General features: G+C 38.1%; 1 protein-coding gene across 1 annotated transcript in view; it reads right to left on the bottom strand.

The window, feature by feature from the left end:
• Positions 1-15143, bottom strand: part of ENPP6 (ectonucleotide pyrophosphatase/phosphodiesterase 6) — a 77363-nt gene that overhangs the window by 31562 nt on the left and 30658 nt on the right. Inside the window, exon 3 of the mRNA XM_019666938.1 lies at positions 3611-3722. Coding sequence (XP_019522483.1) covers positions 3611-3722 — 112 coding nt within the window. The remainder of the gene's footprint in view (positions 1-3610; positions 3723-15143) is intronic.

Raw genomic sequence — 15143 nt, 5'->3', positions numbered from 1 at the left:
GGCAGGAGTGCTGCCTGGGTGTCCCCTCGAATGGTCGCAAGGCACACAAAGCACCTGTGAATGGGGCTGTGTGCTGCCGAACGCAGAAAACACCGAGCAGACCCCCGAGGCCGCCTATTCCACCTCCGTCCTGCACAAACCCCAGGCCCAGCACGGCCCCAAAGAGAGTCGCGAAGAAGCAACCCTCCACCTCCACTCCCTGCCCAATTCCATCTCAAGGCATCTTGGGGGTGTGGTGTAGACGGGGAAAGACTGAGGAACTGACCCTGAAGTAGTTTTCAGTTACTTCACACTCAGGAGAGGCCCCAGGGGACTGGGTCCTAAGCCTCCCTGGGAAGAACGGGGCTCTGGCTTGGCCTCCTACCAGCTGTGTGAGACCTGAGGCAAGGCATCTAACTGTCAGAGTCAGTGGACTCTTTTAAGCGGGGGAGAACAACACCTACATAGTGCAGCAGACATAGAGCAAAATGGGTCAAGGGCAATAGAGCCTTTGACACAGTGCTAGAAGATGGGTGTCAGAAACATCAACTCATTTCCCCTTCTCCTTTCCTCTACGCTGAAGTTGTTCGAGTGCAAAGGTAACGTCTGACAAGGGTTTGCTTGGGCCAGTAAAGCTTTATGAGCACCAGAGGCAATGCCCGCACAAACGTGGAAGCTGATTTGCCCTTCTTACACAGACACGTGCAGCTTCTTGGCTGACCTGGACCCTGTGCTGAAATGCTGTTCCTGGGTAGGACTCCATGTTCAAGTTCTTAACTGTCTCTCCTGCCTTCTGTCAAGGTCTGTCTATCCTGCGTCCATTCCCTCTGCCCCTCAAACTAATAACAGAGTGGACAAAGACACTCTATAAGCAGTACTGACCAGGAGAAGTGTGTGCACGTGTGTGTGTGTGTGTGTGTGTGTGTGTGTGTGTGTTTGCATACTTGTGTGTGACAACTCTAAGTGCCCTTCGAATTATAGCTAGGAATTTGAGATAGAGCTGAAAAGAATCCAAGAGGTGAGCATGGAGTTCTAAATACGCTCATCCATTTGGGGCTGATGAAAAGATAAATAATTATACATCTTTGACTAAATACATACACCAGGAGAATTCATGATTTTTTTTGAGTCACATTCTTGCATGAATGAGCTTTTGCTTGCAAAGTGGTCTTGATTGTTCTAGACTGTTCTAGACTGGACAAACATTGGCTCCTAATTGCCTATCCTTTGTAAGAAGGAAATGAGATATGTTCTAATAATGCATAGATTGGTTGAAGGAGGTGCCTCCTTTTTGTTTGAGGGACAGCCTAAATCAGGCAGTAAGTAGCATCTGGCCAATTCTTTTTCTTTTTTTTTTCTCTCTCACTTCAAGCCCTAACTAGTTTTAGAGATGGTGGGTCTCCATCTCTCTACTCACTATTCAAAGGAGCTGTTTCTGGTGGCCCTGTTAACTTTTGCAGGATGAAGACCCCACATGACAATTGCACTGGCCTGATACCATCCTGCCCAAGGGCATCATTCATATGGTGGACTATAGGAATGCCATCCCCTGGAGCTCAAGACTGTTTACACAGATGGCTACAGAGTTGGGCAATGTGGTAGTGCCAGAACACACCATGAAGAGGCATCGCTTGGGGCCACTTTCCTGGGCCTCCAGTTCATTGTAGCCTTTTCTCCCCAAGGGAGCCCAATACCTTTCTAAATACACACATACATATACACACACATACCACCACCACCACCACCACCATCCAACCCATTTCTAAATGCTGTACTCCAAGACAAAGCTGTGATTCCCCAGTGTCCAGTAGCAATGCCATGTTGCTAGAAAAGGAACAAAGAAACACTTCCTTAGAAACAGAGAAGCAGAAGCAGAAACTTGTCTAGGAAACAGAGCCCAGCGTTTGTTCCCCCGGTATTCTGGTGGGCCAAAGACAGGGAAGCCTGGCTGGATTGGCCAGCTCGCAGGCCCGTGCTGACCTGGGATTCTCATGGCTGTGTGCTCTGTGCTTCTCTGCCTGTGACTCACTGGGTGGCATACAGTGGGAGACCATTCAGCTGTCAAGACAAGATGAGTGGGAAAAAGATTACACTGCCGAACCGAGTGTTGCGTTATTTGGAAGTGTTTGTGTGACAACTATGTTCCAAATTTTCATATTTGGCCTGGCACTAGGCTGTAGGGATGGCTAGCATTTTGGATATGTTGGAAACAGCCTTCTGTAGACATAGAGCCATCCCAAAGTCCCAGTTCTGCTCATCTGCTATGCGTGCCGTGCCATTCTGCTCTGCTCGCACAAGCTAGGCTGCAATGTAACATTCCAGTTCATCGTGTGTGTGGTTTTCCAGCACTTGTGGGCAAGAGAAAGAAAGCAGAATAGGCAGGAGGCAGGATCACATAACACACTGAGTTACAAACCGTATAAGTAAAGAATATTTATGTAAAGGTTACTTCTTCCAGACTCTGCCCTCCCCCAATACCCTAAACTTTTAATTTGTTCCTTCTCGTTTTTTAAGTATGTCAAACCTATTTTCCCTCCAACTTGTCAATTAGGGCCTGGTTCATGTACCCCAAAGGATCCCCTTGGTAGGTTTTCATGGAAGTGGAATCATTCTAAGAAGCAATGAAGGCAAAGATGTTCTTTTTCTCCTTTCCCGGTTCTGTGGGAGTGATGCTGGGGTAGTGGTGGCAAGAATGGGATTCAAAATCAGTCAGCTGTCTCTGAGCAATCATAGTTACGGGTCAGTTCATGTGGCTCGTGCTAGCGATCCGTACGCTGTGCCTATGGTATGCTGGCTCTCAGGGTCTGCCCAACTTGAAGCCAGGCTCTTTCTCTTGGAAGGATGATAGTCTTTCCTTGGTCTCCACACTGTGATTACTATGGGTCTTCTGCCTCGACTCTACCCAGGAGACCCATTCAGCAGCCAACGTAGCTCCACGTCCAGCCCTGGAAACACGAGAGCCCCCGACATCCTCAGCCTCTTGGTTGCTGATTTCTCATGTAGGCCCCCAGCTGGTCTCCCATCTTTACTTCCCTCTTCCCGTGATTTCTGACACTGACTTGAGGCTTTATCTTGACCTGTCTTGTCGGTCACTTCCCCTGACAGACTCTCACGTGCTATTCAGGACAGCATTACTAATTTCTGCATGTTTCAAACTGCGTGCCATGGTTCCGAATGTGGGAGACAAATTAATTCTGTGTTCTAATATGCTAATGTGCTCCGTACATTTCCAAGAAGAGGGTAGAATAAGCCAGTCTCCAAACTTATTTCACCACAGAGCTCCCATTTTGCCAAATATTTACTAATATTTTCTGCGATACATGCATTCACTAAATTATGACTAGGGAATGCTCATGTTCATATTGCATCTCCCTTATCCGTCAACGCAAAAGGTGAAAGTCCCAAACCCCTGGGGACTTTCTTGCTCTTCAGTCAACCTTTCCAAAGAGTGCCCTGACTGAAATGACTCACAATTATCCTCTGCTAGTTAACAATCACCTTGTAAGAGGCTCACCACCTCTCTGAGACATTATCTCACCTAAACCAAACCTTCTTAATTCACGTTAGCATTCATTATTGGTCCTGGAGACAAGGAAAGACAATGGTATGGCTAAGAATCTGGGACACTTACTTGAAGGAGTCCAGAGCATCACTGATGGCATTGGCAAAGTTGATATCCGTTGGGACATTTTTATATTCTAGGCAGTAAGTGGGTCTGACACCAAGAATCTCAACCTCACAGCCTGAGGAGGAAAAAGATGGTAAATGGTTACTAATAGAGGTAGTGTTATGTGCTTATTCCGGGAAGCAAGCACCATTAGTCAAAATAAAATTTTTCTCCGTTTTCATGAAATAAAAGAACTTATTGCTGATAAGTGGTATATTTAACTGTAACTTTGTTTAACTGGAGTGGAGGTTCTCAAATGTCATTCCTATGTCACACAGTGTCCTCTGAAAGGAACAAGCAAAAAATTGGTTCATGATTGTCTTTCCCAATTCCCACATTCCCAAAGTGGAAACAAAAGAATTTTAATTAGTACACAGAAATGTCTTAGTTAAAACCTTTTTTTCTACAGATATTTCATAACTACTAAGTCTTTTACTGTATCATTTCCTATTCTAGAATCAAGTATTAGGTAGTATCTGATTAGTCCAGGAATAATAAAATAAATATTTCACTAGTCTAAGTTTTAGAGGGTAGGGCACTAGATTAGTAAGCCTACAAATTCACTGAGTAAAAACAAGAATTCTGAGCTGTGATCTTGGCTCTCCCAAAATGAAGTAAAAGAATAAAAGATATTCAGATGTTAGGAGTTGCTATGGCCCCAGACCCTGGAAAGTAGAAGTAGTTGTCCTGAGGAAGAGACTCAACCTTACTACCAGAGTAGAAGGCAGGAGGGGCATGAGCCAGTTTCAGTTTCACTTAGTTGGGTGTATTTATTGAGCAACTACTATAAACCAGTTACTATGTCCAGACATAGTGGAAAAAGACATTTACCAGCCAGGGTCTCCATCCTGGAGCGTCCCAGAGAGAAGTCCCATGGGAAGGAGACATGCAGGAAAATAGTGTACAATGTGAAGTCTAAGGGCGGTGCACACTGACTGTGTGGTACAGGGGCTCGGATAAGGGGCATTTCCTCCTGGAAGCCTTCCTCAAACCCCCATGTTGGGCTCAGTCTTACAGACTGCATCTAGCCAATGTGTCAGGGGAGTGCGGAGCGCAAAGAGAGCAGCAGAAGCGAAAGTTCAAAGTGAGAAACAATAAGGTGTGTGTGGAGAACTGTCAGCACAATCAAGTTCCAGACAAGGGGTGTCAGGAGACCAGATGGTGAGCTTTCTCATAACGCATAGAAAATGATTTCCAAGGTGGAAGTGAGTAAAAGAGGGACAAGTTGGGAGTGTGGGGAGAAAGGAGTGTCTCTGTCAAGAAACACATTAACCCCACTCCTGGGTACATCTGGTTACAGCTGGTAACCATCTGGCCTATAGTTGGTTACAGCTGATTTATTAGAAGGTGGGGCAGGTTCCAAGAAGAATTCCTTAATCCAGCATACCACACATAGCAAGCTCTGAGTGCTCCATGGAGACGCCATCTCTTTCTGCCTGATATCTTGGGTTCAGGGAGAGCATGGCTATCGAAGACAATTAAGAGAGACATAGAAGGCAAGCAGTTCCCTTTCAAAGGTTTGTTTGTTGAACAGAGAGAACAGGCTCGATGACCCAAGAGTAAACCCTGCTCATGGGTTCTTGGAAAATGTTCATTATCATAAGAAATGCCAGTGGAATCTTGATCAGTGATAGCACTTAAGACGCCTGTGTTTTATCTGTTGAAGGTTATTTATGAATGTTTATTATGTCCCTCAAAGGTGTTTATTCAGCAACGTAAGAGAGCCATACTTTGTGTCCACTCTGTGCTCAGTGACAGCAATCCAAATGCAAATAAGACACTACCTATCCTCCAAAAGATTAACAGCCTGAGGCAACGCGGCCAGCTATCTGCTTCTGGCACATCTGATACATAGTTATGTGCGTTTGCAAGTAATGGAATTTTGACCATGGTTTTGCAGATAAAAGAAACTGCACATTTTTTTGTGTGTTTGTACATTAATATCAAACCATATGTGTTTTGTATAATAATTATGTTTGCTCATATTATCAATCATGCATTCTCTTAATGTTTAATTGGATTAAAATGAATCTGGACTTAACACTGGCATATGAATGTAGTTCACCTGAGAAATTTATACTTGCCTCAGATTGAAGCCGGGTATAAACATTTTTTTATTGACTAATTACGTATAGAATTCTATAGTAAAGTTGAAGACAAAATGTGGGAAAGTAGATCTGTTGTAACGCTGTCAGGGAATTTTTTATTTTAAAAAATTACAATGATTTTTAACTTAATCAAGAGCCATGGCAGCATTCTACCAAAGGCTAAGGCTGGGATAGGAGAATGGAGAGAAATTCCCCCAAAGTACACAAACTGTTCACTGAGTGTAAGGCCACAGCTCATCAAAGGCTGGAGAAGAACATCAGGATAGAGAAAGCTCTTCCAAGTTGCATAAAGTTGGTGACAATGCTGGAGAGAAAAAGAACTCCTCGGTGATCCAAAAGGTTGGCAGCATAAATTCTTCATGTAAAGAATAAAAAGTTATCCACTGGATAGATTCCAAGCCCTGCTAAGCAGCGGTTCTCAACCTGAGGGTCGCAACCCCTTTGGAGGCCAAACGACCCTTTCACAGGGGTCGCCTAAGACCATGGAAAACAAAAAGATATTTACATTACGATTCATAACAGAGCAAAATTACAGTTATAGAGCAGCAACGAAAATAATTTTATGGTTGGGGGTCACCACAGCATGAGGAACTGTATTAAGGGGTCGCGGCATTAGGAAGGTTGAGAACCGCTGTGCTAAAGGGATGTTCATTATTGTTCCTCATGACATGTGAAGCCAGTGGCAAAACCAATCTAACCGACGCCTCAGAAAAGCCCCAATCCAGCTCAGCTACAGATTAGATTAACTTCGCCTCCACCTAGAGGCCTGACCTAGGAAGGGGCATGAACTTTCCTGGAGCAAAGTATCATTTGCTATGCTGTCTACTGTTATTTTCCCCACAATGTTTAGCATATAAAAAAAATCATTAGATATATTAAGAAGCAGTGAAATGTGCCCTATAACTAAGAGAAAAATGGTCAACAGAACCAGATCCATAGGTGACACAAATACTGACAAGACAGGGTAAACATAAAATAAGTTTCTTTTGGGCTGGCTGAGTGGCTCACTTGGTTAAGAGCTCACTCAAGAGTTTGAGGTCTGAGCAACAGCGGTTCGAGTCCCAGCCTGAGCTGAGCAGCCGTGAGCTGCCAACAGGTGGCGGGATGGCTCAGCTAAATAAATAAATAAATGAATAAATAAATAAATAAATAAATAAATAAATAAATAAATTTCTTTCAAATAGTATTGACTATGTAAAGTAAAATTAAAACAATATATATACAATATATGCTAGGGTTTACAACATATGTATAAGTAAAATAGATGATAATAAGAATATAAAAAGTAAGTATGTGGACAAATGGCATTATAAAATTTAAAAACTTTAACATCATTTGTGAAGTAATAAAATATTATTTCAAGGTAGAACATGAATAAGTTAAAGATGCATATTGGTATGTCTAGGGTAAGCCATTAGAAAAAAAAAACAATAAAATCTGAAGTCAATAGAGAAGCTATAATAATATTCTAAAAGTATTCAATTAATGGAAAGGAATATTGGAAAGGAACAACAGAGGAATGAAAACAAGACAAATAAAAAATAATACAAAGACGGTAGGCTTAAATCCAACCATAGCAATAATTACATCAAATGTAAATGGATGAAACTATTTATTTTAAAGGGACAGATGGTCAGACTGGGTAAAAAATCAAGACCCAAATATAGGCTATCAATTAGAGAAAAAATTTAAAAATATGAATACATTGACTGGTTAGAAAGAAAGGGATAGGAAAAGCTATACCATACAACAATAAGTATGAGCAAATTGATATATTTATCTATCAAAGTAGATTTTTATAAAATACCAAATTAAAGTGAACATGAGCAACTGAAACCCTTGTAGTTTTCTGGTGGGACAATAAAATAATGGCCACTTTGTAAAATTGTTCAACAGCTTCTTACAAAGTCAAATAGATATCTACTCTACGAACCAGGAATTTCACCCCTAGGTATTTACATAAGAGAAGTGAAAACATATGTCCACAAAAAGACTTGTACAAGAATGTTCATAGTAGCCTTAGTTATAATAGCTTCAAACTGGAAATAACCCAAATATCCTTAAATAGAAGAATGGCAAAATAAGTTTTGATATATTTATGCTATGAAATACTACTCAGCAGTGAAAAATAATAAACTGATACATGCCACGCAAGGAGTGAATCTCATAAACATTATATTGAACAAAAGAAGGCAGACACAGAAGAGTATATGTGGTAGGGTTCCGTTTATATGAAGCCTGGGAATGGACAAAAACAATCAATGACAATACCTCCACATCTTGTCCCACTGGAAGGTCTTCAGGGCAATAACATGAATGGAGCTGTCATCTTCCATGATATCAATACCTTTTTCTGGAAAAAGCCCTTGAAGGACATCCCTGAGGCTCTTCTTGAGAAGGAGGTTTTACTCTTCAGGAATATGTCCATGGTGGTCTGCTTAACTCCTTCCTTCCTTCCTTCCTTTCTTCCTCCCTCTGTCCCTCCCTCTCTTTCTTTCTTTTTGTCATAGATTTGCATGCAAGTAGAGAATGTACCATGAACATTCCTTTCTATTAATGAAAACCTTTTGGTCAAACTTTTTAAGGAGCTTGTTGAGGTCTGCAAATGTTTCTGCTGTGAATTCTCTTGGGAGTTCTTTTCCTTTTCCTGCAGTTTCCTTTTCTCTTGCCTCTTCTTCAGCTCTGCATTCCTGTCCCAGTTCCAACAACTCCTCGTTAGTCAGTTCCTCAGGAACCACCTGTAGGAGCTCCTCCATGGCATTCTCATCCACACCTCAGCCACAACCATGTTGATTTTTGCAACCTCCTCATACTTGGCAAATCCTTTGAAGTCATGGACAAACCTCTTTAGTTTGTCTTCTACCAGATGCCATTTATACACTCCTTGGTGACATTACTCCAAGCCCAAGCAAGGTTGTTAATGCAGTCATAGATGTAATCCTTTCAGAATTGCATCAGTGTCTTCTGTGTTTCCCTCAGTTGCATTGTAGCCTGAGCAAAGGTCCCTCTCAGGTAGTAGGCCTTAAAAGCTGCTATAATTCCTTGATCCATTGGTTGGATCAAAGAGCTGGTGTTCAGAGGGAGAAAAATCCACTTTGATATTGAGATGACGAGCACCAATAAAAGGAAGATGTCCAGGAGCATTATCAACAATAAGTAAAATCTTGAAAGGTGCACTATTTCTCCAAACAGTACTACTCCATTTCACTGACATAGGATTTCAGGAGGGTATCTTGGAAGCAGAGCTGGGTCATCCAAGACTTCCTATTGCTTCTGTAGCATAGTTGCAATGTGTGCTTATTGACATGTTTGAAGGCTCTGGGTTTCTCACTGTGCCAGATCACAAAGGGTTTCAGTTTGTAGCCTGAAACATTGCACCCACGCAAGACTGTTATCCAGTCCTTAAAAGCCTTGAAGCCTGCCATTGACTTGACATCCTTAGATATTAAAGTCTTTTCAGGCATCCTTTTCCAGAATAGGGAGGTTTCACCCACACTGAATATTTTCTCTGGCAAGTAATTTTCCTCCACAATAAGCTTATCTAGAGTTTCCAAAAATTCTTCAGCTGCCTTCACATCAGCACTCGCAGGCTACCACTCACTTTCACATTATGTGATGAATAATGAGTCTTGAATCATTTAAACCACCCAGAGCTAGCAATAAATTCAACATTGTAGTTGGGTCCAGTCTTTTCTTTCAACACTGCAAACAAACGTTTTGCTTTGGCCATGATCATCATGGTGCTGAGAGGGATACGCTTCTGTGTCTGGTCTTCAATCCCGGTCATTAGACGTTTCTCCATGTCTTCTCAAATTTTTGGTAGTCTTGTTGACTTCAATAAAGCAGATCCTTTAACAGCTTCCGTCACTTTGTTCTTGTGCTTCAAGATCATAACTATGGTGGAATGGGACATGTCTGACTGGCGAGCAATAACTGTCATGGATTTTCCACCTTCGTGTCCTTAATTTTGTTTCCAGGTCAGTCACTCAGCGTGGCCTCTTATTGGCAACAGTGGCAGTAGGTTTTGTGTGCTTAGGGACCATGATGTGCAAAGCAACACAAGATTAAATCAAACACAAGAGAAAATGGTGCAATCCAAAGACACAGTAATCACAAGATGTATGAGGCTGCTGCCAGTGTAACATGGCATAGTGTCTTACAGCAAACTTTTTCATGTAAGTAGAAAGATATAAAGAATAACAGATATATATAAGATATATCTCTATAAAATATATAAGATACAGCTATGTAAATATATAGAGGATTTGAATGTTATATCAATAAGTTGGATTCAATAGACATTGAAAATTTTATCTTATTATTATAGAGTGTGCATTATCATCAAACATAACAGTTGGAAAAACTGATAAGATTCTGGCTCGCACACACACAAGAAACTCAATAACTTCCAAAAAACAGAAATTATATAGGCCACAATGCATATTATCTGACCACAGTAATAAAACTAGGAATTGATCATAACAGTTAACTAAAAATAAATCCAACTTCTTATAAATAAGAAAAAAAAAAACTTTATGTAACTTGATGTAAAGAGGAAATGAGAACTTCACTGGCAGGCTAGTTATTAACAACAGTGAAAATCCTGTATTTCACAACTTCCTGGGATGTATTTTCAGTTAGGTCAGAGACAAATTGGCAATGTTACCATCACTGCTGTATTTATTACTGTTATAGAACTTCTTATCAAGGCAATTAACAAGACATAGAAGTAAGAAATCAATGCTGGAAATCAAGAGGCATGCATGAGAGTTCCTCTATGGGAATGTTTTTAAAACTTGGCAAAATATTCATATTGTTTCATGACAAGTACAGAAGACACACATTCACAGAGGAAATAAAAGTTGCACCAAACTATAAGCAATGCACGCTAATACTTTCTTGTTCTTTTCTATTCGTTTTATGTATTTTTTTTAAAATAGTGATTATCAACCTATAAATTGATTTCACTGTCTGCTACGGATCAACATCTGTGTTTTTTTTTTAAAACAATAAAAGGTATATACCTAGGTATAAATTCCTAAGTCACTCTCATCCATTGAGAATAAGGTTGTTAGGCAATATTCATACAATTTTATCATATGCATGCTTTGAAGCAGATCACTTCTCGGAGCATATTCTAAGAAAATGAAGCTGTAATACAAGCATCTTCATTACAATGTTATACTTATAATATTAAATTAAGAAGCAATTTAAATGTTTAGTAATAGAGGTATGGTTAAATTATGGTATATCCAAATAATGAAATACCATGACTATTTTGTAACTACCAATTTGTACTTCTTAATCCCTTCACCTTTTCCACCCTGCCTCCCTACCTCCCTCCCATGTGGCAACCATCAGTTTGGACTCATAAATACAGAGAACAAACTTATGCCTTGGTAGACATTTTTTGACTAAACCAAAATCATTCTAAGCTCCCTTTTTCCTTTCCATCTCTTACTATAGAAAGAGGAAAGCTTTCTCACCTCCCCAGGGTCCCTTGTGGCCAGAAATGGTCACGTGACCCAGTACTGGCCTTTTGATCTGCTAAGGTGCTTAGAGTGGGAAGTTTTGCCTTCATTGCTTGCATTGCCTCCCTCTCTCTTTTCCACTTTGGAATGCAGGTTGTGAGGACATGATCTCTAGACCTGCAGTAGCCATCTTTAAGCCATGAGTCAATGAGCATGGAGATAAAAGGTTAATTTGCAAAAATAGAGTAGAAGTATATAAAGAAATTAAGTTTTAAGAATTGTTGGGGGTGGCCGGTTAGCTCAGTTGGTTAGAGCATGGTGCTAATAACACCATGGTTGCCTGTTCAATCCTCAATGGGCCACTGTGAGCTGTGCCCTCCTCAAAGATAAAAAAAAATTTAAAATAAATAATAAAAAAAGAATTGTTTACACATTGTTAAGCAGGTAAACCACGTAAAGTACTTCTTATTATGTAATACAAGTAAATCATTTGACCTTTTAACCACTTTTCATGTCTTAAGAGATGTACATGTAATCTCCGTTTTTCTGATTCCTTGCAGGAGAGATTCACTCAGGACACACAATCCCACTGTATCTATTCACCCTGTGAAATGACCAGGTGGGTGCAAGGCATCTTTGAGGCAATAAGACCTTTGGAGACTCTGCCTGGTTTATCACTGTTCAATGTTAGGTAAGATTTTCTATTTCTTGCAGCAGACAACTCCTGGCTGATTCAGAGGGATTGTGGTTGATTTTTATATTCTTATAATTGCTTATCAATTGAACTAACTTTACTAAAATAAATATTTGTTGTTTTTGAAAGAAGAAACCAAAAACATATTGTTTAGTGGTAGCTTCCAACTTCCTTCTAATGTACAGATTAGGTCATAAAAATTCTATTGTGTGAATGTCCAGTTTTCCAAAATCAATAATAAATAGAATAATACATGCAAACTGAATTGGGTTTATTATAGGAATACAAGATATTTTCAATATTTTAAAATGTATCAATATAATTCACAACAGCAACAAGATAAAGGTAAAAAATTATTTGATCATCTCTGTAGACACCTAAAAACTATTTGATAAAATTAAAAAAACATTTATAACAGAAACTCTTAGTAAACTAAGCTAGAATTTATTAGAATAAACTTGGGTAACTAGTAAATCACATCCTTAATCTGATACAAAATATTTACCAAAAAATCCTACAGCATACAGCATAGTTGATGGTAAAATATGTTCAGGAATGAGATAAGGTTGCCTCCTGCCATGACTTCTATTCAATATTGTACTGGAGGCCCTATCCACAAGGGGGACATGGCAGAAAGCAAAGAGAAAAAAAGAAAGCAATTAAAAAGAAAATTGTTATTGTATTTATGTTTACTAGGAACAAAAATTAAAAAACCAATACCAAAACCAATACCAAACCAATTTAGGATAGAATAAAAGCATAAAAGATATATGAATAAATCTAATAAAAATGACTTAAGAATTTTATATACAAAATTATTCAGAGAAATGTAAAAAGACATTAAAAAGTGGAGGAATATATTAGTTTATGAATTGGAAGCCTTAATACTATAAGTATATCAATTGTAATTCCAATCAAAATTCCAAAAGTGTGTGTGTGTGTGTGTGTGTGTGTGTGTGTGTGTGTGTGTGTGTGAATTGGCAGGTTGATTCTAAACTTTACATGGAAATGAAGAGTCAAGAATAGCAACGGCAATCTTGAGTCAGATGAACAAAACGGGAAGATTTACCCCATTAGGTAGACATAAGGACTTATTTTAAAGCTACAAAAATTAACACAAAATGATATTTTTGCAAGAATAGACACATAAACTAAAGGTACAGTTTAGAGATTCTTGAAACAGACTCACAAATATAGTCAATACCTGATTTATGACAAGGGAAACGCTTTAGAGCAGTAATGAAACATGATCTTTTCAAAAAATTATGATAGGTCAATTAGAAATATATATACACATATACATACATACATATATGCATATATACATATATATACCTTCAGACTCCCATCTAATACTATAGAATATTTTGTTTAGAATATTTACATCTATGTTCATGAAAAAGGTTGTTCTGTAGTTTGACTTTCTTTTAATATCCTTGCCACATTTTAGTATTGAGCCTATGCTCACTTCATTACAAAAGTGATTTGTCTTTATACCTTCTCTGAAAGAATTTGTGCAGCATTGGTGGTCCTTTTTCCTTAATTGTATGAAAAGTTTGCTAGTGGAGGCATCTAATATGGGGGCATTCTATTAAGGAAGGTTTTTAAAAGATTTATTTGAAAAACAGATACAGAAGTATTCCAATTTTCTATTTCTTTTTGTAAGCTTTGGTAATTTCTGCCCAGAAATTTGTCTATTTCATCTACATTTTTAAATACATTGGCATAACATTTTTCATAACATGATTTTACTAGCTTTTTAATGTCTGCAAGTTCTAGGCTGATGTCCCCTTTTCTATTTTATTATTGATTATTTTTGTTGTCTCTCTTTATTCCTTGATAAGGTTTCATCCATTTTACTAGCTTTTCTAAAAACAAATTCATATATACATGAATGACTATGTCTGATCTCTAGAGTGAGACATGTTCAAAACCTCTACTATAGTTGTGAATTTACCCATTTTTCCTTTTCATTCTGTCAATTTTTGCTCTATTTATTTTGAGGTTTGTTATTTGAGGTATAATTAGGAGCATTAAAATTTAGAATTGTTACATTTTTTCTGGTAAATTGAACTTTAAATCAACATGAAATGTCTTTCTTTATCTTAAAAATATTCTAGACTTAAAGTCTACATTGATAGTATAGCTGCACCAGCTCTCCTTGGTTAATGTTTATGTGATGTGTCTTTTAAAATTGCTGTTACTTTCAACGTTTCTTCATACTTATATTTGATGTACATCTTTTATATGCAACATATATTAGGTTTTGCTTTTATCTAGTCTGCACATTGTTGTTTTTAATATAAATTTCTATAAAGTTTAATATAGACACAAAAATAACTAAATCATAATTGTACTGTTCAATGAATTCCTACAAAATGAATGCATCATATAACCAACCAGTACTCAGCTCAGGAAACAGTGTTACACATAGGCACATTCTCATGCTCCCTTCTGCCACGTATAAACTCTATTCTAACACTATTAGTTTTACCTGCTTTAGAACTGTATACAAATGAATCATTTACACTAATTGAAATATTTAATGAGATATTAGTAAAAAAGTAGATTATACATGTAATGCATTTATTGATATCTTTGTGTTTAAATCAGCCATCTTACTACATATCTTGTATAGTTTTTATCTTCTTTCCTGATTTCTTTTGGATTAAGTATGTATTATTTTTCTTTCATTTCACTTCTTCCATTACCTTGCTATTTATATTTTAATTAATTCCTTTCTGCCCTGGAAATGATAAAAAATTGAAATATTGGTTTATTGAAGTCTAATGTAAATTTGCACTTCCATAACTTCCCAGAAAATGCAAAGACATTTGAACACTTTAAGTCTGAATTTTACATTTCTCCCACATTCTGTGCTTCTGTTGTAATGTATTTTAGTTCTCTATGGATTTTTAATCCAAACAATTATTAATAATAATAGTTATAATATTAATAGTTATAATAGTAATAATAGTTATAATAATAATAATAGTTATAATAATAACTATTATTATTATTAACTTATTTTGTCTACATATTTACCCTTTCTGTTGCTCTTCATTCCTTCCTCCATCCCTGTTTCCATCTGTGACCATTTTCTGAAAAATATAGTATGTCCTTTACACTAAACCCACTGGCAATAAATTCATTTTTCTGTTTCTAGAAAAGATCATCATTTTACCTTAATTTTTGAAGGATATTTTCACTGGATATAGAATTTT

The sequence above is a fragment of the Hipposideros armiger genome, unplaced genomic scaffold, assembly GCF_001890085.2.
Source record: "Hipposideros armiger isolate ML-2016 unplaced genomic scaffold, ASM189008v1 scaffold_481, whole genome shotgun sequence".
Lineage (NCBI taxonomy): Eukaryota > Metazoa > Chordata > Mammalia > Chiroptera > Hipposideridae > Hipposideros > Hipposideros armiger.
The sequence above is the reverse complement of the archived record's forward strand: the minus strand, read 5'-3'. Positions and strand labels throughout refer to the sequence as shown.